At 43.8% G+C, this 27922-nt stretch overlaps 1 protein-coding gene across 1 annotated transcript; it reads left to right on the top strand.

Annotated features, from left to right (window-relative positions):
* Positions 1-84: 84 nt before the first annotated feature.
* On the top strand, positions 85-27905 carry LOC311146114 (autophagy-related protein 2 homolog B-like). The gene is made up of 43 exons (XM_084182583.1): positions 85-149; positions 905-1321; positions 1490-1652; positions 1822-1974; positions 2070-2172; positions 2325-2487; positions 2573-2752; positions 2868-2964; positions 3064-3213; positions 3355-3503; positions 3618-3729; positions 4087-4330; positions 4435-4597; positions 4774-4866; positions 5115-5303; positions 5472-5745; positions 5845-5953; positions 6059-6257; positions 8952-9094; positions 9228-9391; positions 9630-9805; positions 9931-10081; positions 13190-13389; positions 13531-13611; positions 13753-13859; positions 13957-14049; positions 14148-14218; positions 14308-14384; positions 14480-14650; positions 14958-15090; positions 15191-15390; positions 15494-15726; positions 15913-16030; positions 16303-16494; positions 18660-18761; positions 18918-18996; positions 19093-19306; positions 19946-20015; positions 20266-20348; positions 20519-20640; positions 22311-22465; positions 25825-25974; positions 26104-27905. The coding sequence occupies exons 2-43, from the start codon at positions 1160-1162 to the stop codon at positions 26332-26334; spliced, it is 6219 nt and encodes a 2072-aa protein (XP_084038709.1). The 5' UTR covers positions 85-149; positions 905-1159; the 3' UTR covers positions 26335-27905.
* The last annotated feature ends 17 nt before the right edge of the window (positions 27906-27922 follow it).

Below are 27922 nucleotides of genomic sequence, written 5' to 3' on the forward strand. Positions count from 1 at the left end.
ATATGCGCAGTAAACACTTTTAGTTGATTTACGCAGAAGGGGGTGGAGTTTGAATGTGTACTTCCGTCTGTCTTTTTACGTACAGCGGAACGTGGAAAGCGTCAACGGTGCGGAGTCATGAAAGTGTTTGTAAACAATTCATGCTGAAGGTGAGAAATGAAAGCTATTATGTGATCAAATTGCTATATAGAACCCATTATGTGACATGTAACATACTGTCTTACCATGTCAGTTGAAATATATTCAAAAGAGTGTAGCAGACAAACTGGTTCGAATCCAAGATGTTGAAGAGTAATTTGTAAGTCGCTCTGGATAAGAGCGTCTGCTAAATGACGTAAATGTAAATGTAAGAGGTTCATGCAAATTCGGTGCTAACTAACTAACTAACAATCCCAGACGAGAAACAACAACAAGTTGATGCTGTGGGGATTTAATTTGATAGCCATCGACATACCCTCCAAGCTTGTCATACTAGCTACATCCTTGCTATCAAACTGTAAGATTATTTTTGGGGTAGCAGTATTGTCATACCATTAAAAGAAACCTTGATATCGGATTTTTTCAGTTAACGATATGGACAGGATTATCAAGCGAGCAGACACCCGGCGTTAGAAATGACGTGATGCCAGTGTCTGTTTTGGCTAACTAGCTGATAATGCCACCCATTCGGTTTAGATTTTAGCCCGAAGATTGGAAGTCAGGGTGAGGGTGGTGTAACTAACATGCAGCTACTAACAGTAATGCTGTCTACTGTCTACCTCTCCTCCTAGGAGTGACAACAATATTGCTACTGTACATGGTACGGAATACTGAAGTACCGGTACTGAAGTCTTAACTTGTCATCTAGTGTGGTGATCAAATGTGTAGTTGAGAGTTTCAATGTTATGTTCTATCTCATTGGCAGGTACGGCAACTGAAGTTGAAATTATTGCCACATATCTCCATAGAAATCATAGAATTCTCCCTGTGTGTAAAGGATGTTTAAGATGACATGTTCCTGTTTTTTGGAAGTCGCCAGGATTACAAGACTGATACTACCAATGCTAAATTATTTAAAGATAAATATATAGTTATCCAACATCCTTTTTCTCCATACAACATCTTTGTTGAATACTGAATTCAACAGCCATTTGGAAGCCACCACAATTATCAGACCAACATGCCTTGGCCATTTTCTGAGTCTATAAAGAAGCGGGCATGCAGATACCTTTTGCATCGGTATTTGGGCAATTTCCTACAAGAGAAGCTGAGCTTAGATCAGCTTAGCTTAGACCTCTATCAAGGCACTGGATCACTGGCACAAGTGCCGTTGGACAAGTGGGTAAGTTCAACCTTTGTTATGTAGCTAAGCAAATATAAAAAATTTATGCACACATGACTGTAAGTCGCTTTGGATAAAAGCGTCTGCTAAATGGCATATTATATTATTAAATATTAATAATGGGATTTGTATTGACATACATGCTGAGAGCTATTTCTTCCCCCTCAGTCTTTAAATGAGATCCTTGAGTCAGCGGATGCCCCCTTCGAGGTAATAGAGGGCTTCATCCAGACCATCTCTCTGACCGTACCATGGGCGTCCCTGCTGCAGGAGAACTGTGCCCTGGAGGTCAAGGGGCTGGAGATGGTGTTCAGACCCAGACCACATATGGGTGAGGGGACACCTCCATCTTTGTTTGTCTCGTCATCGTCATCATCATTGCATTATGGCTGCTACTAGCGCACACACAGCTAACTAGCTAACGATTCCATATCGGCTACAGATTGAATAAACCATGTTGGCAATGTTGACCATGAGGGTTTCCTGTTGTGTGCCCCTAGCCTCAGGTATGGAACCCATGTATTGGTCCAGCTTCATGACGAGCAGCATGCAGCTTGCCAAAGAGTGTCTGAGCCAGAGACTAACAGATGACTTGGGGGAGAGCTTCCAGCCATTGGAGGGATTGGAGAAGTTTGCAGAGACCATAGAGACAGGTGTGGTACATCATTACCATACAACAACACTTGAGTAGGCTTTCTTTCCAAGCATCAGAGGGTTGATAACAATGTCATCTTTGTCGTTTCTTTAGTTCTGAGAAGGGTCAAGGTGACTTTTTTGGACACGGTTCTCAGAATCGAACATTTTCCAGAAAATTCCAAAACAGGAATCGCTCTTGAGATGCGTATCAACAAGTAAGTTGAGGTTACAAGTAGTGAACTACTTGCACATTTATCTTCAAGTAGTGCCCAATACCTTTTACTTAGGTATTTCTGATTTCATTGAGCATTTTCGATACATTGACACTCTCTACATGAGCTCTTACATCCTTATCTGTGTTGTTCAGGATTGTTTACTGTGATGAGACTGGTGAGGAGAGCTCCAGTGTAAATGTGCACCAACCCACCACATTTGCACATAAAAACGTGCAGCTGGAGGGAGTCACCGTCTTCTGGGATGAGTTCTCAGAGGCGGCCAGAGCCGGCTTCAAGTCCTCACCCACCCCAGCAGTGAGTCTACATTCAAATAATCCTCTGTGTAGTTTTGAAGCGTAGAGAACTGATACTCACTCACCCCTTTTCTGCACCCCCTCAGGAGACAGAGGCCAAGCTATCCCCCAGCTGGAACCCTAGAATCATCTGTGAGCCACACCCCCAGTTCACAGAGCCTGTTTCCTCAGCAACACCCTTTGAACCCATGCAGATTGGTCACCTTAGTGGCAGAATTGAACTGTCGCTTGTCCTGAAACAGAACCAAACCATCCCTGGAGCAAAGGTTGGTACAGCATTCTCACATGATTGAAATGGCACAGCAACTGTGAAACTTGGACACACTGAAATGCACAGAATGTCTATTGTCTTGGTCTTTAAAACAGTATTTTGTTTTTCAGTTGGATGTTGATGGACAGATTAGCACAATGATTGTGCTGCTATCTCCACGGCAAGTTCACTTACTCTTGGACGTGTTTGGAGTTTTTTCAGGCTCAGGTTGGTTTAATGATGGCAATTGAATGATGATATCTTAAAAGGAGCTGCGTCAGACGTTGGTGAGTGAAACACTAAAAGCCTCTGCTTTTGTGTGCGAAGCTGGGCCGGAGTGGGGGAAGGACAAGAGGAACCGGCCCATGCAGCAGGAGGATGAGTATCGGCTCCATATGGAGCTAAACCGCTGCCTGAAGAAGGAGTCCGACCCTGACCTCTTCGAGAGCCAGACCACCAGAAATGTGTCCAGCCGAGGTTCCGATGAACTGTTACCCCCACCTACTATGTTTAATAACCTGATGATTTATATTGAGCTTTTTGTTATTGTAGGCCTATATCTTGTTATCATGAACAATTGTTTGATCTAGCGTCTTTGTTTCTTTGTTGTTGGCACAGAGGATGTCTTCTTCTCCATGGCTGACATGGACATGTCTCATAGCCTGTCGTCCCTCCCTCCCCTGGGGGAACCGCCCACTGTGGACTTGGACCTGTCACTCAACAGTAACTACTCCCCCTCCCCAGGAGAGTCTCCTGGCAATGCCACGGTATGCCTCAATATACAGTATGTATTGTCCATTGTATTGTTTAGCAGCTTAACCTGACCTAATGGTATGGGGATTGTAACATAGTACATTTCTTTGTTATTTTGTCCTCATAAGATCCTCTGGGACTATTATCTGGATGTGCCCAGACAGAGGGAGAAGCAGGCCCAGGAAAGCCCATTCCTGACACGGGATTCACCACTCCAACACAAGCTGCTGAGACAGACCTGTAATACTGCATTCACACAGGCAGCCAATCAGATCAGCTCTGAAAAATAGCTGATGTGAAAAGATCTGATGTGATTAGTCAAAATACAAATTAGTGGAAAAAAGCTCAGAATTGGGCTGCCTGTGTGATTGCAGTCTAAGAACCAGCATCATGCACTCTCACTCACTACCATTTAGAATACATTGAACAGATGGATAAATATTATTTTTAAAGGAAGAAATCTGTTTGAGTCAGTATTCCTATTCAGTTCTTAAGACAGTAACTTCTTAATCTGACATCGTTTGACACAGGAGAAAACAGAAATGTCATGGTAGTGTTTACAAGTCAATAATTCACACATTTTGTCCTGTGTCTCAGCCCACCCAACCAAAGCCCACAGTGATGAGTCCAGGCCGGAGCTGGTCTTCAGGCTGACTCTGGGGAGCCTGGCTGTGTGTGTTCTCCACATTGACCCCCTGCCCCCGCCGGATGCTGCCCCCAGCCCCCTGGCCCCCATGGCTGCTGACTTCTTCAGGGTGGTCTGCTCTGACCAGCTTCCCGCAGCTGCATTCATCCAGTTAAGGACAGCTTTTGACGAAGCCTGCCCCTACGACCACCTCAGGTGATCTTATTGACATTGTCTATTAATATTTTTTATCTCCGTTACCTCCTTAGGAACCTGACTGACTCAACCCCATCTTGCATATTTGTCCTCTATCTCTCCAGGTTTGTGGCTCAGGGAATGAAGGTGACCTATGAGCACTGTCAGAGCTCCAGCTTGCGCACCTTCAGCACAGACGTGTCCCTGGGTCAGATGGAGCTGCTGGAGTGTCTCTTCCCCTCTGAGGCTCCCAGCGGTGGGTCCCAGAGAGGGGTTCAGTACACCGAGGTAAAGGCCTCCCCACCAACAACACCCACTCACATCCACAGAGTGTCCAAGCACTCAGATTACAACACATGAGCATAAAATATATCATAACAGATGTTCAAATCAATTTTGGGATCTAGGCATACATGTGCTTATAGAGATGCATTTTGATGTTCGCTCTGTCTGTCCTACCTCAGCTCCTGACATTTGACACCTCTGTCACAACTGAGGCACCATCTGCCACCTGCCTCCACCTGCTCTACAAACTGGCTGAACGCAGAGGGCCGCAGGTAAGAGCACATCTTAGTGAGATTAGAAGCTGCAATGAATGCGCTGTAATTGGATTCCCAGTTCCGCAACCCAATTTATGACACTCAAGTAACTGAAACTTAATTTTGCATCACTTATGCATTAATGTCAAAGGGAGATTTGTGTGGGAATTCAAATTACATGTGTGGATCTCAAGTTAGGATTCGGCCCACAATGTACGTAACAATACAGTGCCTGATACAGTACCCCTTTATACTCCTTCGTCCAGGGTGGACAGGTGCGTCTGAGTACCATGCCCAGGAAGGCTGACTTTCAGGTAGAGTTGGGGGCAGTCCGCTCTGAAGTGGATATCAGCATCGTGGACCGCCTCAACTCTCTGCTGCAGCCACAGAAACTGGTCACCACTGAGATGATGGCCTCTCACATGTACACGTCTTATAATAAACACGTCAGCTTGGTGAGGACTGTCTTCACCCACTGTCCCTCTACTTTGTCTCAAGGCCCTTTCAGGGCTTTTTAGCAGTCATATCAGCATTTCTACATTGTAAACATTTTGGTAAACTTGTGTTTGAAGGAAATATGAAAAACAACATCACATCAAATGCTGCTTCCACCCACCCCACAGCACAAGGCCTTTACAGAGGTCTTCCTTGATGACAACCGTACTCCAGCCAACACCCACGTGTTGATAACAGTCTACGCCCCTGTGTTGAACCTGGTGGTGCGCTTCCCTATCCCAGACCTGCGCTCGGACCAGGAGAGGGGCCCCTGGTTTAAGAAGTCCTTGCAGAAGGAGGTTCTGTACCTGGAGCTGGAGGACCTGGAGGTGAAGACCGAGTTCACAGGGGGCAGCTCCCCAGAGCAGACCAAGATGGAGCTCACCTTCAGGGAGCTAGTCGGTATGTGTCATCCAACTGCTAACGGACAGTGTAGCCTCATAACCAGAACCACTTTTGATACACATCATTCATGTACTCATTTTTCATCCATTCTCACAGGGAAGTTTCAGGAAGAGGAGGACCAGCCTGCAGCCAGGTTCCTCAGGGTCTCCCACACTATGGATGGAAACATGACCATCTCTGACAGCGGGAAGTTTGACTGGCCCAGGTACTGTACATCTGTCCATGTAGTACTGTACTGCTTCATGTCATACCTACACCTTATTCTTTAGATGTTGTGAAACTCCTTACTAACCCTCCCCTGCCCCTCCAGAGTGGTGCTGAAAGTCAACCCCACCGCTGTCCACTCCATCCTGGAGCGTGTGACTGCTGAGGAGGACGAGGGGGCTGAAGACCAATCCCCAGATGAGGAGGAGGGAGGGGGAGCCCACTCACTGAAGGATGTCTGTGACTTTGGGAAGCCTGAACCTTCCCCCTTCTCCTCACGCCGGGTCATGTATGAGAATGAGGAGGTAGGAACACATCATTATTGAAACACTAATTTGAACATAATTAGGACTGATTTATCAACATTTAGCTAGGACTGACAAATCAAATAAATAAAATAAAATAAAATAGTATTTGTCACATGCGCCGAATACAACCTTACCGTGAAACGCTTACTTACAAGCCCTTAACCAACAATGCCGTTTTAAGAAAATAGAGTTAAGAAAATATTTACTAAATAAACTCAAGTAAAAAATTATATATATACAGTTGAAGTTTACATACACTTAGGTTGGAGTCATTAAAACTCGTTTTCAACCACTCCACAAATTTCTTGTTAACAAACTATAGTTTTGGCAAGTCGGTTAGGACATCTACTTTGTGCATGACACAAGTAATTTTTCCAACAATTGTTTACAGACAGATTATTTCACTTATAATTCACTGTATCACAATTCCAGTGGGGTCAGAAGTTTACATACACTAAGTTGACTATGCCTTTAAACAGCTTGGAAAATTCCAGAAAATGATGTCATGGCTTTAGAAGCTTCTGATAGGTTAATTGACATAATTTGAGTCAATTGGAGGTGTACCTGTGGATGTATTTCAATGCCTACCTTCAAACTCAGTACCTCTTTGCTTGACATCATGGGAAAATCAAAAGAAATCAGCCAAGACCTCAGAAAAAACATTGTAGACCTCTACAAGTCTGGTTCATCCTTGGGAGCAATTTCCAAACGCCTGAAGATACCACATTCATCTGTACAAACAATAGTACGCAAGTATAAACACCATGGGACCACGCAGCCGTCATACCGCTCAGGAAGGAGACCCGTTCTGTCTCCTAGAGATGAACGTACTTTGGTGCGAAAAGTACAAATCAATCCCAGAACAGCAAAGGACCTTGTGAAGATGCTGGAGGAAACAGGTACAAAAGTATCTATATCCACAGTAAAACAAGTCATATATAGACATAACCTGAAAGGCCGCTCAACAAGGAAGAAGCCACTGCTCCAAAACCGCCATAAGAAAGCCAGACTACGGTTTGCAACTGCAAATGGGGACAAAGATTGTACTTTTTGGAGAAAATTCTCTGGTCTGATTAAACAAAAATAGAACTGTTTGGCCATAATGACCATTGTTATGTTTGGAGGAAAAAGGGGAAGGCTTGCAAGCCGAAGAACACCATACCAACCGTGAAGCACAGGGGTGGCAGCATCATGCTGTGGGGGTGCTTTGCTGCAGGAGGGACTGGTGCACTTCACAAAATAGATGGCATCATGAGGAAGGAAAATTATGTGGATATATTGAAGCAACATCTCAAGACATCAGTCAGGAAGTTAAAGCTTGGTCGCAAATGGGTCTTCCAAATGGACAATGACCCCAAGCATACTTCCAAAGTTGTGGCAAAATGGATTAAGGACAACAAAGTCAAGGTATTGGAGTGGCCATCACAAAGCCCTGACCTCAATCCTATAGGAAATGTGTGGGCAGAACTGAAAAAGTGTGTGCGAGCAAGGAGGCCTACAAACCTGACTCAGTTACACCAGCTCTGTCAGGAGGAATGGGCCAGAATTCACCCAACTTATTGTGGGAAGCTTGTGGAAGACCACCAAAAACGTTTGACCCAAGTTAAACAATTTAAAGGCAATGCTACCAAATACTAATTGAGTGTATGTAAACTTCTGACCCACTGGGAATGTGATGAAATAAATAAAAGCTGAAATAAATCATTCTCTCTACTATTATTCTGACATTTCACGTTCTTAAAATAAAGTGGTGATCCTAACTGACCTAAGACAGGGAATTTCTACTACGATTAAATGTCAGGAATTGTGGAAAACTGAGTTTAAATGTATTTGGCTAAGGTGTATGTAAACTATGTATGTATGTGTATGTATATGTATATGTATATGTATATGTATATATATATATATATATATATATATATATATATATATATATATATATATACATACATACATACATACATACATACATACATACATACATACATACATACATACATACATACATACATACATACATACATACATACATACATACATACATACATACATACATACATACATACATACATACATACATACATACATACATACAGTGGGGAGAACAAGTATTTGATACACTGCCGATTTTGCAGGTTTTCCTACTTACAAAGCATGTAGAGGTCAAAAATCCAGAAAATCACATTGTATGATTTTAAAGTAATTAATTTGCATTTTATTGCATGACATAAGTGTTTGATCACCTACCAACCAGTAACAGGTCTGTGAGAGCCGGAATTCTTACTGGTTGGTAGGTGATCAAATACTTATGTCATGCAATAAAATGCAAATTAATTACTTAGAAATCATACAAGTTGAGTATCTGGAGCATCAGCAATTGTGGGTTTGATTACAGGATCAAAATGGCCAGAAACAATTAACTTTCTTCTGAAACTCGTCAGTCTATTCTTGTTCTGAGAAATGAAGGCTATTCCATGCGAGAAATTGCCAAGAAACTGAAGATCACATACAACGCTGTGTACTACTCCCTTCACAGAACAGCTCAAACTGGCTCTAACCAGAATAGAAAGAGGAGTGGGAGGCCTCGGTGCACAACTGCTTTAATTTTTGCTTGTAAGCAGGAATCAGGAGGATAGAATTATGGTCAATTAAGGAAACATGAATGATTGACATTTCTTCCCCTCTCCTCAGATGGTCATTCCTGGTAATGTGGCTGAGATGACAGAGTTCCAAGAGAAAACCATGAGCAATTCCCGCTTCATCCTAGAGCTGTGCTTGCCAAATGTGCAATTATCATTACCCAACAAGGCCTTTTATGAGAAACTGCACAACAGGTAATGTGCACGGGGAACATGAGTGATTGGGATTGGCTGGGATGATTTTCTAAATGAAATCTTCACAATGTTGTAGTGAATTGTATTTTTTAAAATTAAATCTCTAATCTCTCCTCCTCCTCTCTTCTGGCAGGATAAACAATGACCTGCTGTTATGGGAGCCCAACGCTCCCTCGCCTGTGGAGACAGTGGAGAACATGCCGTATGGAGCAGGGCTGTCTGTAGCCAGCCAGCTGATCAATACGGCACACTACACCAACGACAGCTTCAGCACGTTCCGCTCCACTGGCCCTGAGGGTGAGATTGTCTCCACATAGTACAACCAACATCTGCTACATCTCAACCTCATTCATGGTTTTCATATGTTCCTGAAGGTCTGTAGGGCACTCTGTTCTGTGCAATAGCATTATATATATATATGCACTTACCAAGTACTAATAACTACTATTCATGGTAAAATGTTATTCCGTCTTTTCAAACAAACCGCAACTTGCCTACTCATATGGCTGTGGTGTCCTGTGCTTTGTGATTGTAGAGGAGGAAAGTGGATCGGAGGAGGAGACCATGCACTACTACTCCCCTGCCTCTGAGCAGTGCTTCAGATCTCGCAGGAAGAAGAAGCCCAAGGCCCAGGGCAAGACCTCCCAGAGCCTGTTCTCTGTAATCCTCACTGTCAACCTTGGCCTAGTGGCCCTGCAGACCAATGCTAAGGTAACCCTGAGTTACAGTCACAATGATCTGTCATTTCTAAATTACATTGCATTCAAACAGCTGGGTATTCTCTGAGGCTGTTTGGCTGACTGGTATAAGAAAATAATCTTTATTTTTCTTTCCAGCAAGAGGATGAGGTGGTTTTGAATAACCAACATGGAGAGTTCTGGTTGGAGGTGAAGAATGGTGTCCTGTTCAGTGTGACACAGTTTGAAGGCTACAAAGACCAGCACTACATCTGCTTCCACAACAGTAACATCTGTCTCTATCACCAAGGTAAGAATGGAGACATTAACCCCTTACACTCGTGGAAATTGGCCTATATGGATAATGCTAAATTTTTTATGTTGCTTACAAGAGAAATATGGAACGCATATGCATAACCATGGTAGCAATTAAAAGGGAACAGTTAGGAGATTATGGGGAAATTATTAGACCAAAGTTGAGGGGACAACAGTTCACCTGACACAAGACTGAATCCAAACATGACACTGTTGATTTTATGTGTATTTTACATTTACTGTACTTTTTGCTGCATTTGTTGATAAAGAAATCTGAAAATACTATTGATACATTCAGTAACATGATAAGAATATTCCTGGAAAATTTGGGGTAGGTGCAACATAAGACAAAACAACTACACGTGTTTGAGTGAGAGGTCAAACTGGTTTGCCACACACCTCTCAAGTGTGCCCAGTTCCTAAGTAATTTCAATGCACTCGAAGTTTAGTCTTCAGCTATAAGGTGCTTTTTTGAGCTCTCCTAGCTGTGCCGTTGAGGAACTAGAGTAAGCACACTTGTAGTTATTTTGTTTGTTACACAGCCCTGCATCCCCGCCTTTACACAATTACTGTTGTTAATGCAATCCAAAAACGGTCCATTATAAATCTAAATCTGGGTCAGGTGGGCATAATGTGAAAGCTTGTTCTATTGCCAACATGTCTAGCTAAATTATAAAATATGAGCTTATAGTGTTAGGCTTTCACAAGGCAAAGCAGATTGTAATTTTGGTGCGCACAGAATGGAGTTATGAGTGCATTCAGACGCATGGTCCACAGCAAATGTTCTTCACAATAGAACAAAGTAGGCTCACTCTGTTCAGGACAACCCAGGGTATAATGCCATGTCATCTTGTAACTGTACATTAAACATATGATCATAAACATTGACACTGTATATGTCATGAGTTTTATGATATGGACATGTGAAGTGCACGTTTGGACTCACGGGTGTTTGGCTTGCTTTTATGACATCAAACCGGTATTTATTATAATCCTCAACATCTCATCTCATCTTTCAAAATACAGAGTCCTTGTAATTTACATACACTACTGTTCAAAAGTTTGGGGTCACTTAAAATTTCCTTATTTTCAAATTTAAAATAACATCAAATTGATTAGAAATACAGTGTTGGAAACGGCTGATTTTTAATGGAATATCTACATAGGCGTACAGAGGCCCATTATCAGCAATCATCAGTCCTGTGTTCCAATGACACGTTGTGTTTGCTAATACAAGTTTATCATTTAAAAAAGCTAATTGATCATTAGAAAACCCTTTTGCAATTATGTTAGCACAGCTGAAAACTGTTGTGCTGATTTAAAGAAGCAATAAAACTGGCCTTCTTGAGACTAGTTGAGTATCTGGAGCATCAGCAATTGTGGGTTCGATTACAGGATCAAAATGGCCAGAAACAATTAACTTTCTTCTGAAACTCATCAGTTTATTCTTGTTCTGAGAAATGAAGGCTATTCCATGCGAGAAATTGCCAAGAAACTGAAGATCACATACAACGCTGTGTACTACTCCCTTCACAGAACAGCGCAAACTGGCTCTAACCAGAATAGAAAGAGGAGTGGGAGGCCCCGGTGCACAACTGAGCAAGAGGACAAATACATTAGAATGTCTAGTTTGAGAAACAGACGCCTCACAGGTCCTCAACTGGCAGCTTCATTAAATAGTACCCGCAAAACACCAGTCTCAATGTCAACAGTGAAGAGGCAACTCTGGGATGCTGACCTTTTAGGCAGAGTTGCATAGAAAAAGCCATATCTCATACTGGCCAATAAAAAGAAAAGATGAAGATGGGCAAAAGAACACAGACACTGGACAGAGGAAGATTGGAAAAAAGTGTTATGGACAGACGAATCGAAGTTTGAGGTGTTCGGATCACAAAGAAGAACATTTGTGAGACGCAGACCAAATGAAAAGATGCTGGAGGAGTGCTTGATGCCATCTGTCAAGCATGGTAGAGGCAATGTGATGGTCTGGGGGTGCTTTGGTGGTGGTAAAGTTGGAGATTTGTACAGAGTAAAAGGGATCTTGAAGAAGGAAGGCTATCACTCCATTTTGTAACTCCATGCCATACCCTGTGGACGGCGCTTGATTGGAGCCAATTTCCTCCTACAACAGGACAATGACCTAAAGCACAGCTCCAAACTATGCAATAACTATTTAGGGAAGAAGCAGTCAGCTGATATTCTGTCCATAATGGAGTGGCCAGCACAGTCACCGGATCTCAACCCTATTCAGCTGTTGTACGTAAGAAGTAGTCCCGTGTAGCTCAGTTGGTAGAGCATGGCGCTTGCAATGCCAGGGTTGTGGGTTCGTTTCCCACAGGGGGCCAGAATGAAATAACGTATGCACTCACTAACTGTAAATTGCTCTGGATAAGAGTGTCTGCTAAATGACTAAAATGTAAATGTAAGTGCCCATCAAGCCAATCCAACTTGTGGGAGGTGCTTCAGGAAGCATGGGGTGAAATCTCTTCAGATTACTAGAATGCCAAAGGTCTGCAAGGCTGTAATTGCTGCAAATGGAGGATTCTTTGATGAAAGCAAAGTTTGAAGGACACAATTATTATTTCTATTAAAACATATTATTTCTAACCTTGTCAATGACTACATTTCCTATGCATTTTGCTATATTTCCTATTCAAACTCATTTCATGTATGTTTTCATGGAAAACAAGGACATGTAGTGTAATTTCCCTCACTCGGAAAACAAAAAAATTAGCAAACGTTTACCAATTAGCGGGAGGGATTCGGGGCAACTTTTTATCGCGTGCGGGTCTCAAGTTCAGAACAGCTGTCAGTCAAAACCCATACAGAGCTGTGAAAGGGAGGCCCTGAGATCTGACGTCATGTATAGCATGTTACTGTACAACCACTGCGTTCCAATTTAGGAGCTTATCAGTGTCCAAATCTGCCATTTTCAAACTGTATACGGGCACGAGTGTGAAGGGCTACGCCTAGTCACACTGACATTTTTGTAAATTTTAGGTGAAGCTTCATAGATCCCCTCTCCAAATGAGTAAATATGCCATTGTTCATGGTGATGCCTCTGTGTCTGTTACATTGTGTGGTATTATATCTGTCTATCCAGGTCTGGTGGAGGGAGACACCCCAGTGTCCGACATCAAGCTGCCCTGCAGGACGCGTCCTCATTGGCTGGAGCCGGCCATCTACCCCTCTGAGGCAGCCCCTGATAGGGCGTCCCCCTCTGAGGGCATCGGCCTCGAGGCCCACAGCATGCTGTCTGTTGCCGTCAAGATCTCCACCCAGAACATGGAGCGCAATGTCAAGGTAGGTACAATCCGTTTACATTTGTACTATTGGTGTGCAAAAACTTTCAAACACTAGTCATTTTCTTGAGAAAGAAAAGCCATGTAGTTTTGGACAGACACAAGGATATGTGTTTACTGTTGGTCTGGGTTTCCTCTGCAGGAGTTCCTGATTGCAGTGGGAGTGAAAGGGGCCACACTCCAGCACCTAGTGGTTCCCCCAAAACTGGGCTGGTATGACCAGGTAAACTCAACACCTGTCCATCCAAGGTGTTGTTTGTGTACAGTTCAACGCCACAACTTATCTTAATCATATATTAAGCATCCCTTGGAACAGATGAACCATACTCCTGACTGATCAGTGTTTCTTTGTTGTGTGTAACAGATCGTAGACTTCCTGAATGTGTCTGATGAGCCTGTGTTAGGTTACACCCCCCCTGCCTCAGTCACCACCCTTCATCTCCACCTGTGGAGCTGCTCACTAGATTACAGGTGCTGTTGACTGACTATGTCACGTTCACAACCTAATTAATCTGTATTTTCTGTATAATCAGTGTTTGTATTTTTACGTGCTATATTCTCTCTGCAGACCCCTGTACCTGCCACTCAGGTCTCTGATGGTAGTGGAGACATTCAGCATCTCCAGCAGTGTCTCCTTAGACCACTCGTCCTCCACTCTCAGGTACTGTTCCAGCACTGGTCATGTCATTGACAAGAAATCAGCAGTGGCGTATCACTGGATGTTTCTGTATTTCTGTATGTATTTTGTGTTGGTTCTAGGATCATTTTGGATGAAGCAGCTTTGTTCCTCTCTGACAAGAGCAATGCCGTCTCTGTAAATCTAATGCGAGGTGAGCCAATCTGTTACATTTTCAATTTGTATGTCAATCAAACATTCTTTAGACGCTCTGACCAGTAACCCATGTGCTTTATCGCCCAGACTATGTGCAGGTGGTAGACATGGGAACATTAGAGCTGAGGATCACTGCGGTCAAACCTGGAGTGGACAGAGAATTTGTAAGAGCTGGCAACCTCTGTTGATCTATGAGAAACCTCTTTCCAACAACAAGACGGCACCGTTGAGCCAATCTTCTCAATGTGTCTTTTGACAGACTGAGCCCAGATTTGAGCTGCGCTGCTCCAGTGATGTCATCCAAATCAGAACATGTTCAGACTCCTGTGCTGCTCTGATGAACCTCATCCAGTATGTGGCCAGCTATGGAGACCTACTGCCCCCTCCTGGGCCGGAGGCCAAGGGCACCAGCTCCAAGCAGAGAGCAAAGGTCAGCTTTTATACCCCTCAGATACATTTATGACTCATAGCCATTACGCTATATCAAACGGTTTCCTTGAGTGTGATGAGCAGTGAATGGGCAGTGGAGAATTTAATGTATCTGTATATTGTGAGACACATTTATGACACAACAAAGCCATTACAATTACAGTATATCAAACTCCTGCGTTGAGAGAGCAGACCAGTCTGGACTGTGTAGATTTTATACAGGTGTGATTCTAAATACTGTAGTGAGGATATGGACTCTGCTGTCTGCTGAGTTCAAATGTTGTTAATGTCTTTGTATGTCTGGTCAGCCGGAGGCTCCAAGCCGACCCCTTTCCCAGGCTCCTCTTCTTCCCGAGGCTGAGCAGCAGATGCTGCAGGACCTGATGAGTGAGGCCATGGAGGAGGCAGACAGTCAGTACGCCCTGGCACTGCAACACAATGGTGAGACTACATACAAACACAACTATTTAACATTCACTTAATGCATAGAAGTGAATTTGACTAGACTCAATTGGTCCCACTCCCTCCTCAACCGCTACAGGAATACACGAGGAGCAGAATCAGGACTTCGACCCGCCTCGCTCTGACCTCTTCCTTTTCCCGGACGAGAGCGGGAATCTGTCGCAGGAGCCGAGCCCCACGTACCTCACCCTCCACTCCCCCCTCATCACCGCTGCCCCTAACCTGGCCTCAGAGAACGACGACTTCTGTATTCTAGAGACCCCGGGCTCCACGGCAGACGTAAGAGCATGCATCTCATACAGTTACTTATGCAGCATGTTGGATAACTAGTATGTTTAGTCTGTCTATTGCATTGGTGTGAAGAGTGTGTTTATTGTCTCAGGATCGGGACGAGGAGCCAGTGGTGAATAAGTTGATCCCAGACTCTATTGAGATCAAAGACAACCACTTTGGCCAGCCCCTGGACAGCAGCGACTCCAGCAGGGGAGCCCTGAACTTCCCCGTCCCAGAGGTGCGCTACCTCATCAGGGAGATCTCTGTCATCTGGCACCTCTATGGAGGGAAGGACTTTGGGAGCGCGATGTTCACCTCCTCTCCAGCTAGAAGTCGTCGGGAGTGAGTGTGTTTGTGCTTTGGACTGTTCAACTGTTCTTTATTACAACAACAATACTGGGAGATGTGATTGAACTGAGATTGTGTCAAATGTCAGGAAGGATAGAGAAAGAAAAGGATCTAGAGTAATGGTCAAAAGGTGCAATAGATGATCAAGTGTCCTCTGTTAATGTTTTGATGATGTTGAAGGTGTACCCCACACAGCTCCCCCTCCCAGACCCCAGTCAGACAGGGCAGGGGTGGAGGACGGGCCGGAGGAGGGCGGGGCAGGAACCTTGACGTCCTGATGGAGATCCAGCTCAGCAAGGTAGGAGGACATGACAACCCCTCTCCTGTAACAAGACAACATTACATTTACATTTTAGTCATTTAGCAGACGCTCTTATCTAGAGCGACTTAGTTAGTAAGTGCATACATTTATTTAATTTTTTTATACTGGCCCCCCGTGGGAATCGAACCCACAACCCTGACGTTGCAAGTGCCATGCACTACAAACTGAGCTACAAGTGTGCCAAATGGGATGATAAGTGCATCCTTTAGTATGAAGCTAGAGTTGAGGACATCTTGCTCTTTTCCCAGGTGCGGTTCCAGCATGAGGTGTACCCCCAGGCCCCAGTGGCCTCTGGGTTGGCGGCGGACCAGCCTAAGTCCCGGCAGGTGTTCATCGTCCAGGACCTGGAGATCAGAGACAGACTGGCCACCTCCCAGATGAACAAGTTCCTGTACCTCTACTCCAGCAAGGAGATGCCCCGCACAGCCCACTCCAACATGGTGAGAGACATTGTGCATGTAGAGTAATGTCCATGTGATTGTGGTCACATTAAAGACATGGTAGTGGTTAAGGCATGTTTATGCTGAATGTGTTTGTTTGTGGTTCTCTGTAGCTCAGTTGGTAGAGCATGGTGCCAGCAACTCCAGAATAGTGGGTTTAATCCCAGGACCACTCATACTTAAAATGTATAGTGGGGAGAACAAGTATTTGATACACTGCCGATTTTGCAGGTTTTGCTACTTACAAAGCATGTAGAGGTCTGTAATCTTTATCATAGGTACACTTCAACTGTGAGAGACGGAATCTAAAACAAAAATCCAGAAAATCACATTATATGATTTTTAAGTAATTAATTTGCATTTTATTGCATGAAATAAGTATTTGATACATCAGAAAAGAAAAACGTAATATTTGGTACAGAAACCTTTGTTTGCAATTACAGAGATCATACGTTTCCTGTAGGTCTTGACCAGGTTTGCACACACTGCAGCAGGGATTTTGGCCCACTCCTCCATACAGACCTTCTCCAGATCCTTCAGGTTTCGGGGCTGTCGCTGGGCAATACGGACTTTCAGCTCCCTCCAAAGATTTTCTATTGGGTTCAGGTCTGGAGACTGGCTAGGCCACTCCAGGACCTTGAGATGCTTCTTACGGAGCCACTCCTTAGTTGCCCTGGCTGTGTGTTTCGGGTCGTTGTCATGCTGGAAGACCCAGCCACGACCCATCTTCAATGCTCTTACTGAGGGAAGGAGGTTGTTGGCCAAGATCTCGAGATACATGGCCCGATCCATCCTCCCCTCAATACGGTGCAGTCGTCCTGTCCCCTTTGCAGAAAAGCATCCCCAAAGAATGATGTTTCCACCTCCATGCTTCACGGTTGGGATGGTGTTCTTGGGGTTGTACTCATCCTTCTTCTTCCTCCAAGCACGGTGAGTGGAGTTTAGACCAAAAAGCTCAATTTTTGTCTCATCAGACCACATGACCTTCTCCCATTCTGCCTCTGGATCATCCAGATGGTCATTGGCAAACTTCAGATGGGCCTGGACATGCGCTGACTTGAGCAGGGGGACCTTGCGTGCGCTGCAGGATTTTAATCCATGACGGCGTAGTGTGTTACTAATGGTTTTCTTTGAGACTGTGGTCCCAGCTCTCTTCAGGTCATTGACCAGGTCCTGCCGTGTAGTTCTCGGCTGATCCCTCACCTTCCTCATGATCATTGATGCCCCACGAGGTGAGATCTTGCATGGAGCCCCAGACCGAGGGTGATTGACCGTCATCTTGAACTTCTTCCATTTTCTAATAATTGCGCCAACAGTTGTTGCCTTCTCACCAAGCTGCTTGCCTATTGTCCTGTAGCCCATCCCAGCCTTGTGCAGGTCTACAATTTTATCCCTGATGTCCTTACACAGCTCTCTGGTCTTGGCCATTGTGGAGAGGTTGGTGTCTGTTTGATTGAGTGTGTGGACAGGTGTCTTTTATACAGGTAACGAGTTCAAACAGGTGCAGTTAATACAGGTAATGAGTGGAGAACAGGAGGGCTTCTTAAAGAAAAACTAACAGGTCTATGAGAGCTGGAATTCTTACTGGTTGGTAGGTGATCAAATACTTATGTCATGCAATAAAATGCAAATTACTTAAAAATCATACAATGTGATTTTCTGGATTTTTGTTTTAGATTCCGTCTCTCACAGTTGAAGTGTACCTATGATAAAAATTACAGACCTCTACATGCTTTGTAAGTAGGAAAACCTGCAAAATCGGCAGTGTATCAAATACTTGTTCTCCCCACTGTATGAACGCATGACTGTAAGTTGCTATGGATAAAAATGTTTGCTAAATAGCATATATTATTTTATAAACTGGTTGGTTTGAGCCTTGAATGCTGATTGGCTGACAGCCGTGGTATATCAGACCGTATACCAGGGGTATGACAAAACATTTATTTTTACTGCTCTAATTACGTTGGTAACCAGTTTGTAATAGTAATAAGGCACCTCGGGTGTTTGTGCTAAATGGCCAATATACCACGGCTAAGGGCTGTATCCATGCACTCCGCGTTGCGTCGTGCTTAAGAACGGCCCTTAGCCGTGGTATATTGGCCATATACCACACCCCCTCGTGTCTTATTGCTTAAATATATTTTTGTTTGTTTGTTTTCTTGCAGCTGACAGTTCGGGCTCTGCACATGTGTCCAGAGACAGGTCAAGCACCCCAGGAATGCTGTCTGCGAGTCTCACTCATGCCCCTTCGTCTCAACGTCGATCAGGTGAGCCAGAGAAAAACGTGCTGGTTTTATCCAGTTAATCATACATCCTTCTGAGGTTTGCAAAAGATTTCAAGCCATGGAAATTGAAGCCATGGACATTTTCAGTTATACTATTGAGCCCTTTGAAATTACCTTGTCTTTTTTATTTTCATGTAGGATGCATTGTTTTTCTTGAAAGACTTCTTTGCCAGCCTTGCTGCTGAAGTTGAGATGTTCTCTCCACCTGATCAAGAAGGTAAAATATCCTTGGCTAGAGCCTTGTACATTATGAACAATGTAGAGTGTTGAGTAGATTTAGTTTACCCTCAATGATGCATTTGTTGGTCTGCAGCCCTGTGCGTTTCAATGAAGAAGCCGTCTGCCCCAGAGGTGACCTGTAGCTTCACTAAGCATGGAGGTGGGAGCCAGGACCCTGCCCCCATTATCTCTGTGCCTGCCCAGAACCGCTCCAGCCTCAACGGCCTCACCTTATCCAGTAACAGCAACTCTGGGGAAGCTGAGGCTGCCACTGCATCATCCTTCACTGACCAGCCCATCTTCTTCAGGTAGCTGTCCCTTACTATGTGTAGAGGTGGACAGGCACCTGATGTTATTTGGGTTAAGGCATAACTTACCTTCATCTCACCATATGTGATCTACACACAAATAATGACATGTTTATTTTATTATATTTTCTTCTTCAATTTCTTAAAATTATTATTTTATCCCCTTTTCTCCCCAATTTTGATCTTGTCTCATCGCTGCAACTCCCCAACGGGCTCGGGAGGCGAAGGTCGAGTCATGCGTCCTCCGAAACTTGACCCGCCAAACCACGCTTCTTAACACCCACCCGCTTAACCCGGGAGCCAGCCGCACCAATGTGTCGGAGGAAACACTGTTCAACTGACGACCGAGGTCAGCCTGCAGGCGCCCGGCCCGCCACAAGGAGTCGCTAGAGCGCGATGAGCCAAGTAAAGCCCCCCCAGCCAAACCCTCCCCTAACCCGGACGACGCTGGGCCAATTGTGTGTCGCCCTATGGGACTCCCGACCACGGCCGGTTGTGATACAGCCCGGGATCGAACCCGGGTCTGTAGTGATGCCTCTAGCACAGCGATGCAGTGCCTTAGACCGCTGCGCCACTCGGGAGGCACGTGTTTATGGGTTTTGTTAGCAAATTATGAAATATTTGTTTGATTTCCCTCAGAGAGTTTTGGTTTACCTCTGAAGTTCCTATTCGTCTGGATTACCATGGAAAACACGTTTCAATGGAGCAGGTATGTTGTTTTAACAATCTCTAAAAACATACTGTATACAAACACATTCAGTTTTCTGTTCAGGGATTCCAGTGTTGACAGACTTGACAACTGGTGTTGTGCAGCCTACATATTGTGCAATATTTTGGTTAACAAGCGCTGATGATGGACAGTATTCAAATGCGGAAGCACATTATTTATAAATGGAGCATTTCTTACTCTCACAGTAGCACATTTTGCACATGCTTCTTGCGCTGCTCCTCTGTTTCAGGGAACATTTGCTGGTATTGTGATTGGGTTGACACAGCTGAATTGCTCCGAGCTGAAACTAAGGCGATTATGCTACAGACAAGGGTAGGTTTAATCAGTACAGTCCCTTCATATTAGTATGATTTGTTATGATAGGACGTACCAACACTTAATTGGGTCATTCCTTATGTTAAATGATGACACACAAGCTATTATATCTAGTATGAAAAATACATTATGCAGTAACTAGAAGGACATTCTTGGTTTTCTTCCAGACTGTTGGGTGTGGATAAGCTCTTTTCCTATGCAATAAATGAGTGGCTGAACGACATCAAGAAGAACCAGCTGCCAGGACTGCTGGGTGGAGTGGGACCTATCCACTCGCTGGTACAGTTGGGTAAGTAGGACATGTGTATGTTGATAAACTGGTGTTGAAGCGCTGTAATGTCTTTACCTATTAATCAGACAGCATGTTGCCTGTGGTTTAATTTGTAAGAGCTTCCTGAAATGATTAACTGTCTCTTTTGTATTCTGGCTAAGCCTCTCAGAACCATACACTATATCATTGACAATGGTCATGCTTGTTTTAGCCAATTGGGCCACAATGGAAATTAGTCTGAAAGCTTTTGGTTCAACCTAAAAAGACAATTGTTATAAATACACTGAGTGTACAAAACATTAGGAACACCTTCCTAATATTGAGTTGCACCCCCCTTTGCCCTCAGAACAGCCTCAATTTGTTGGGGCATGGACTCTACAAGGTGTAGAAAGCATTCCACAGGGATGCTGGCCCATGTTGACTCCAATGCTTCCCACAGTTGTCAAGTTGGATGGTAGTGGATCTCTACTCTGATTTGCTCGTTCTGTCTCATCCCACAGCTCAATTGGATTGAGATCTGGTGACTGGGCAGGCCACTGCAGTAAGCTGAATTCACTGTCATGTTCGTGGAACCATTCCTGGACAATCCTAGCCTTGTGGCATGGTGCATTATCCTGCTGAAAAAAATCAATTCGCTGATGGATACACTGCTGCCGTGAAGGGATGCTAAATATGTAAAAAATGTAAAAAATAAAAAATGCACCTGATTGGCAATGATGTTTAGATATCCTGTGCCATTCAAACATTGCTCCACTTTTATCAAGGGGCCCAATCTGTGCCGTGAAAACATACCCCTCACCATCACCACCAGCCTGCAATGTTGACACGTGGCATGATGGATGCATGTACTCATTCTCCATACCTTAGTCCTCCCATTAGCGTGAAACAGCAGGAACCAGGACTCATCAGACCAGGCAATGTTTTTCCAATTCTCCAGTGTCCAGTGTTTTCATTCCTTAGCCCACTGCAAACGCAGTTTCTTCTTGTTTTTTGCTGAATGAAGTGGAACTCTGTAAGGTCGTCGGCTGCCATACCCCATTCGTGTCAAGGTATGACGAGTTGTGGATTATTTTATGGGTCTTGGGCACCAATGCTGTACTTGCCTGTAAGTTGACAAACTGTAGCCCGTCAGTTGCGCTGCACAATTAGTGTCAGCCTCCTTTGTCCTCTTTCATCAATGACCCGTTTTTGACCACTGGCCTGCCATTGGCTGGATGCCCTTTGGGTGGTGGACCAGTCTTGATACACACAAGAAAGTTGAGCGTGAAAAACCCAGCAGCATTGCAGTTCTTGACACACTCAAACCGGTGCGCCTGGCACCTACTACCATACTCCATTCAAAGGCACTTCAATATTTTGTCTTGCACATTCACCCTCTGAATGGCACACATACACAATCCATGTCTCAAATCTTTCTTTAACCTGTCTCCTCCCCTTCATCTATACTGATTTTGAAGTGGATTTAACAAGTGACATCAATAAGGGATCATACAGTAGCTTTCACCTGGTCAGTCTGTCATGGAAAGAGGAGGTGTTCCTAATGTTTTGTACACTCAGTGTATATCTGAGGGTATGTTAATGTGTAGATGTCTTAAACTAAAGTCAAATCAGAAATCCTGATTTAATGGGCCTTTTTTGCATTAACCAAATAATAACACACTTTTCCTTTTCCTCCTTCCTGTGTTCAGTCCAGGGATTTAGGGATCTGGTGTGGCTCCCGATAGAGCAGTACCGGAAGGATGGTCGGGTTGTACGGGGATTGCAGCGTGGTACTGCCTCCTTTGGAACCTCCACAGCTATGGCTGCTCTGGAGCTTACCAACCGCATGGTGCGGACTATCCAGGTAAAAAAAACTCACCCCAGTCCAGAAATACATACAGTGAGGGAAAAAAGTATTTGATCCCCTGCTGATTTTGTACGTTTGCCCACTGACAAAGGCATGATCAGTCTATAATTTTAATGGTAGGTTTATTAGAACAGTGAGAGACAGAATAACAAAAAAAAATATCCAGAAAAACGCATGCACACATGACTGTAAGTCGCTTTGGATAAAAGCGTCTGCTAAATGGCATATTATTATTATTATGTCAAACATGTTATAAATTGATTTGCATTTTAATGAGGGAAATAAGTATTTGACCACACTGCAAAACATGACTTGGTGGCAAAACCCTTGTTGGCAATCACAGAGGTCAGACGTTTCTTGTAGTTGACCAGCAGGTTTGCACACATCTCAGGAGGGATTTTGTTCCACTCCTCTTTGCAGATCTTCTCCAAGTCATTAAGGTTTCGAGGCTGACGTTTGGCAACTCGAACCTTCAACTCCCTCCACAGATTTTCTATGGGATTAAAGTCTGGAGACTGGCTAGGCCACTCCAGGACCTTAATGTCCTACTTCTTAAGCCATTCCTTTGTTGCCTTGGCCGTGTGTTTTGGGTCATTGTCATGCTGGAAAACCCATCCACGACCCATTGTCAATGCCCTGGCTGAGGGAAGGCTTGACGGTACATGGCCCCGTCCAACGTCCCTTTGATGCGCTGAAGTTGTCCTGTCCCCTTAGCAGAAAAACACCCCCAAAGCATAATGTTTCCACCTCCATGTTTGACGGTGGGGATGGTGTTCTTGGGGTCATAGGCAGCATTCCTTCTCCTCCAAACACGGCGAGTTGAGTTGATGCCAAAGAGCTCGATTTTGGTCTCATCTGACCACAACACTTTCACCCAGTTCTCCTCTGAATCATTCAGATGTTCATTGGCAAACTTCAGACGGGCATGTACAGTGGGGAAAAAAAGTATTTAGTCAGCCACCAATTGTGCAAGTTCTCCCACTTAAAAAGATGAGAGAGGCCTGTAATTTTCATCATAGGTACACGTCAACTATGACAGACAAAATGAGGAAAAAAAATCCAGAAAATCACATTGTAGGATTTTTTATGAATATATTTGCAAATTATGGTGGAAAATAAGTATTTGGTCAATAACAAAAGTTTCTCAATACTTTGTTATATACCCTTTGTTGGCAATGACACAGGTCAAACGTTTTCTGTAAGTCTTCACAAGGTTTTCACACACTGTTGCTGGTATTTTGGCCCATTCCTCCATGCAGATCTCCTCTAGAGCAGTGATGTTTTGGGGCTGTCGCTGGGCAACACAGACTTTCAACACCCTCCAAAGATTTTCTATGGGGTTGAGATCTGGAGACTGGCTAGGCCACTCCAGTACCTTGAAATGCTTCTTACGAAGCCACTCCTTCGTTGCCCGAGCGGTGTGTTTGGGATCATTGTCATGCTGAAAGACCCAGCCACGTTTCATCTTCAATGCCCTTGCTGATGGAAGGAGGTTTTCACTCAAAATCTCACGATACATGGCCCCATTCATTCTTTCCTTTACACGGATCAGTCGTCCTGGTCCCTTTGCAGAAAAACAGCCCCAAAACATGATGTTTCCACCCCCATGCTTCACAGTAGGTATGGTGTTCTTTGGATGCAACTCAGCATTCTTTGTCCTCTAAACACGACGAGTTGAGTTTTTACCAAAAAGTTATATTTTGGTTTCATCTGACCATATGACATTCTCCCAATCCTCTTCTGGATCATCCAAATGCACTCTAGCAAACTTCAGACGGGCCTGGACATGTACTGGCTTAAGCAAGGGGACACGTCTGGCACTGCAGGATTTAAGTCCCTGGTGGCGTAGTGTGTTACTGATGGTAGGCTTTGTTACTTTGGTCCCAGCAGGTCATTCACTAGGTTCCCCCGTGTGGTTCTGGGATTTTTGCTCACCGTTCTTGTGATAATTTTGACCCCACGGGGTGAGATCTTGCGTGGAGCCCCAGATCGAGGGAGATTATCAGTGGTCTTGTATGTCTTCCATTTCCTAATAATTACTCCCACAGTTCATTTCTTCAAACCAAGCTGCTTACCTATTGCAGATTCAGTCTTTCCAGCCTGGTGCAGGTCTACAATTTTGTTTCTGGTGTCCTTTGACAGCTCTTTGGTCTTGGCCATAGTGGAGTTTGGAGTGTGACTGTTTGAGGTTGTGGACAGGTGTCTTTTATACTGATAACAAGTTCAAACAGGTGCCATTAATACAGGTAACGAGTGGAGGACAGAGGAGCCTCTTAAAGAAGAAGTTACAGGTCTGTGAGAGCCAGAAATCTTGCTTGTTTGTAGGTGACCAAATACTTATTTTCCACCATAATTTGCAAATAAATTCATTAAAAATCCTACAATGTGATTTTCTGGATTTTTTTCCCTAATTTTGTCTGTCATAGTTGACGTGTACCTATGATGAAAATTAAAGGCCTCTCTCCTCTTTTTAAGTGGGAGAACTTGCACAATTGGTGGCTGACTAAATACTTTTTTTCCCCACTGTATATGTGCTTTCTTGAGCAGGGGGACCTTGCGGGCACTGCAGGATTTCAGTCCTTCACGGCGTAGTGTATTACCAATTGTTTTCTTGGTGACTATGGTCCCAGCTGCCTTGAGATCATTGACAAGATCCTCCTGTGTAGTTCTGGGCTGATTCCTCACCGTTCTCATGATCATTGCAACTCCACGAGGTGAGATCTTGCATGGAGCCCCAGGCCGAGGGAGATTTACAGTTATTTTGTGTTTCTTCCATTTACGAATAATCGCACCAACTGTTGTCACCTTCTCACCAAGCTGCTTGGCAATGGTCTTGTAGCCCATTCCAGCCTTGTATAGGTCTACAATCTTGTCCCTGACATCCTTGGAGAGCTCTTTGGTCTTGGCCATGGTGGAGAGTTTGGAATCTGATTGATTGATTGCTTCTGTGGACAGGTGTCTTTTATACAGGTAACAAACTGAGATTAGGAGCACTCCCTTTAAGAGTGTGCTCCTAATCTCAGCTCGTTACCTGTATAAAAGACACCTGGGAGCCAGAAATCTTTCTGATTGAGAGGGGGTCAAATACTTATTTCCCTCATTAAAATGCAAATCAATTTATAACATTTTTGACATGCGTTTTTCTGGATTTTTTTGTTGTTGTCATTCTGTCTCTCACTGTTCAAATAAACCTACCATTAAAATTATAGACTGATCATTTCTTTGTCAGTGGGCAAACGTACAAAATCAGCAGGGGATCAAATAACTGTCTTGCATCTCTTTTCAGCTTCTGTGTTACAAGTTTATCGGGCTCCATAATGTAATGCAAAACAATTTGTTTTATTTGTGATCTTCAGGCAGCAGCAGAGACAGCCTATGACATGGTATCTCCAGGATCCGATGAGAGGGAGACAAAGAGAATAAAACGGTTCTCTCATTACAGATTGTCTCATCAGCCAGTTGATCTCCGGGAAGGAGTAGCCAACGCTTACAGCGTTGTAAAAGAGGTAAATTGCATGACGCTAACATTTTGCATCTCATCTGCTTGTAGTGCTGCTTAAAGTGTAACACACTACAGGATGAAGTTACCTGTCAGGACTGTAATAAATCATGCTCAATATGTGCGTTCCCCACAGGGAATCACGGACACTGCTCTGACCATCTATGACACGGCCACGCGTGAGCACGAGCAGCGTGGGATGACCGGGGCAGTGGGTGGGGTCCTTCGACAGCTCCCCCCAGCTGTGGTCAAGCCTCTCATCATGGCCACCGAGGCCACCTCCAACGTGCTGGGGGGCATGAGGAACCAGATTCACCCAGACGCACACCAGGAAGAATCCCAGAAATGGCGGCAAGGGGAGGAGTGATGGCCGACTGCTGTCCAATGACTGAACTGATGGTTGTGCAGAGTCAAAGAAGACACTCTCTCAGCTGTTGCAAGGCCCGATGAGTATTACAAGCTGGAAGGATCTGGCACTGCAGATTGATTACTTTTTGAGGCAAAATGGAGTGTCGCTGAAAAGTCAGCACTGGTGTAAATGAAATACAATTCATCTCATAGACTTGTGGCAGTTTGAGCTAGTGTGAATTAACTTGTGTTACCTTCTATACCACATTTTCCCTTGCAGTACCTTCATGGTAATAATGTATTATACTGTTATAGTACCATATGTTAGACAGAGGGACTCGCAGGAGCAGTTGGTGTGCAGAGGCATAGAGGTCACTGTGCCATACTGTAGATCATAATTGATTACCTTGGCTTGAGGATAGGACTGGCTTGTTTTGAATGTTGAATCTTTCCAGAATGGTAACAGTGAGGAAAAGTAGTGCACCATATCCTAACATGGTACAGAGATGAGGAGTGGTGTCAGAAAGCTCAGCATTTCACTGGGTCCTTTTTTTCTTATTTTTTTACAATCGTGACTGAGTACAGCACGTCTATAGTTTGTCATATTCAACATTCGCTTATCCTAATTTGTGTCAAATAACACTAATATCTCGAAGAGATGCTGTAAGCCTCCTGTAGCTCAGTAGGTAGAGCATGGCGCTTGCAACGCCAGGATTGTGGGTTCGATTCCCACGGTGGGCCAATATGAAAAATGTATGCTTTCACTAACTGTAAGTCGCTCTGGATAAGAGCGTCTGCTAAATGACTACAAATGTTTTTTTTTAATGTAAATGTAAGCTATTGAAGTGTATGTCCCCTAACATTTTATATATTGTACCATGTATATGTGTGGGCTTTATAACTTTAACTATTCTATGTAACATTTCTTGCAGACAGCATCCTAAAAGACATTCTCAGCATTGTGTAATGTGTTGCGGTTGAAATGTATAGATCATCTGCACTTTCAATTACAAGTGATGTGAAGGTCACTTGTGACAAGTAACATGGGGGTGTTAGACTTTTTGCTGATTATGGTTGTTTAGTGACTCTGAAATACACTATAAGAGCATTGGAGGCTACAGTCTTATGGCATAATTGTCTATAGTACGAAGCATTTTTAAAAATGTTTTATGTTTAAATAGATTACTTCTCAATTTTATATTTCTCTTATGTCAGTGTCCAACTATATTACACATTTCACATAAATGTCACTATACTTTTCCTTAAATCCGCTTGTGCTGTCTGGTACTTAAAGTCTTAAATATCATACCCATGTTTGCAATATTGTTTGTAGGCATCTGTGCTTATTTTGGAGATGGCTGATATGATAATTGTGATAATGCAGCCTTTAAATATGCTCTACACCCCTGAGTTGTTTTGGACAACGGTTCAATACAAAAATGTCTATAACTGTTAATGTAATGGGAATTGTAATGTATGTGATAATAGAGAATAGTGTTTATTGTACATAAGTGTACAGTTGATCTTCACAATTTGTATTAAAAGCATGTGATATTCTTAAAAGGGAAATAAACTATTTAATGTCCACTGAAATATCTTGCCTCTTG

Source organism: Coregonus lavaretus (assembly GCF_964263955.1).
Source record: "Coregonus lavaretus genome assembly, chromosome: 18".
NCBI classification, from domain to species: domain Eukaryota; kingdom Metazoa; phylum Chordata; class Actinopteri; order Salmoniformes; family Salmonidae; genus Coregonus; species Coregonus lavaretus.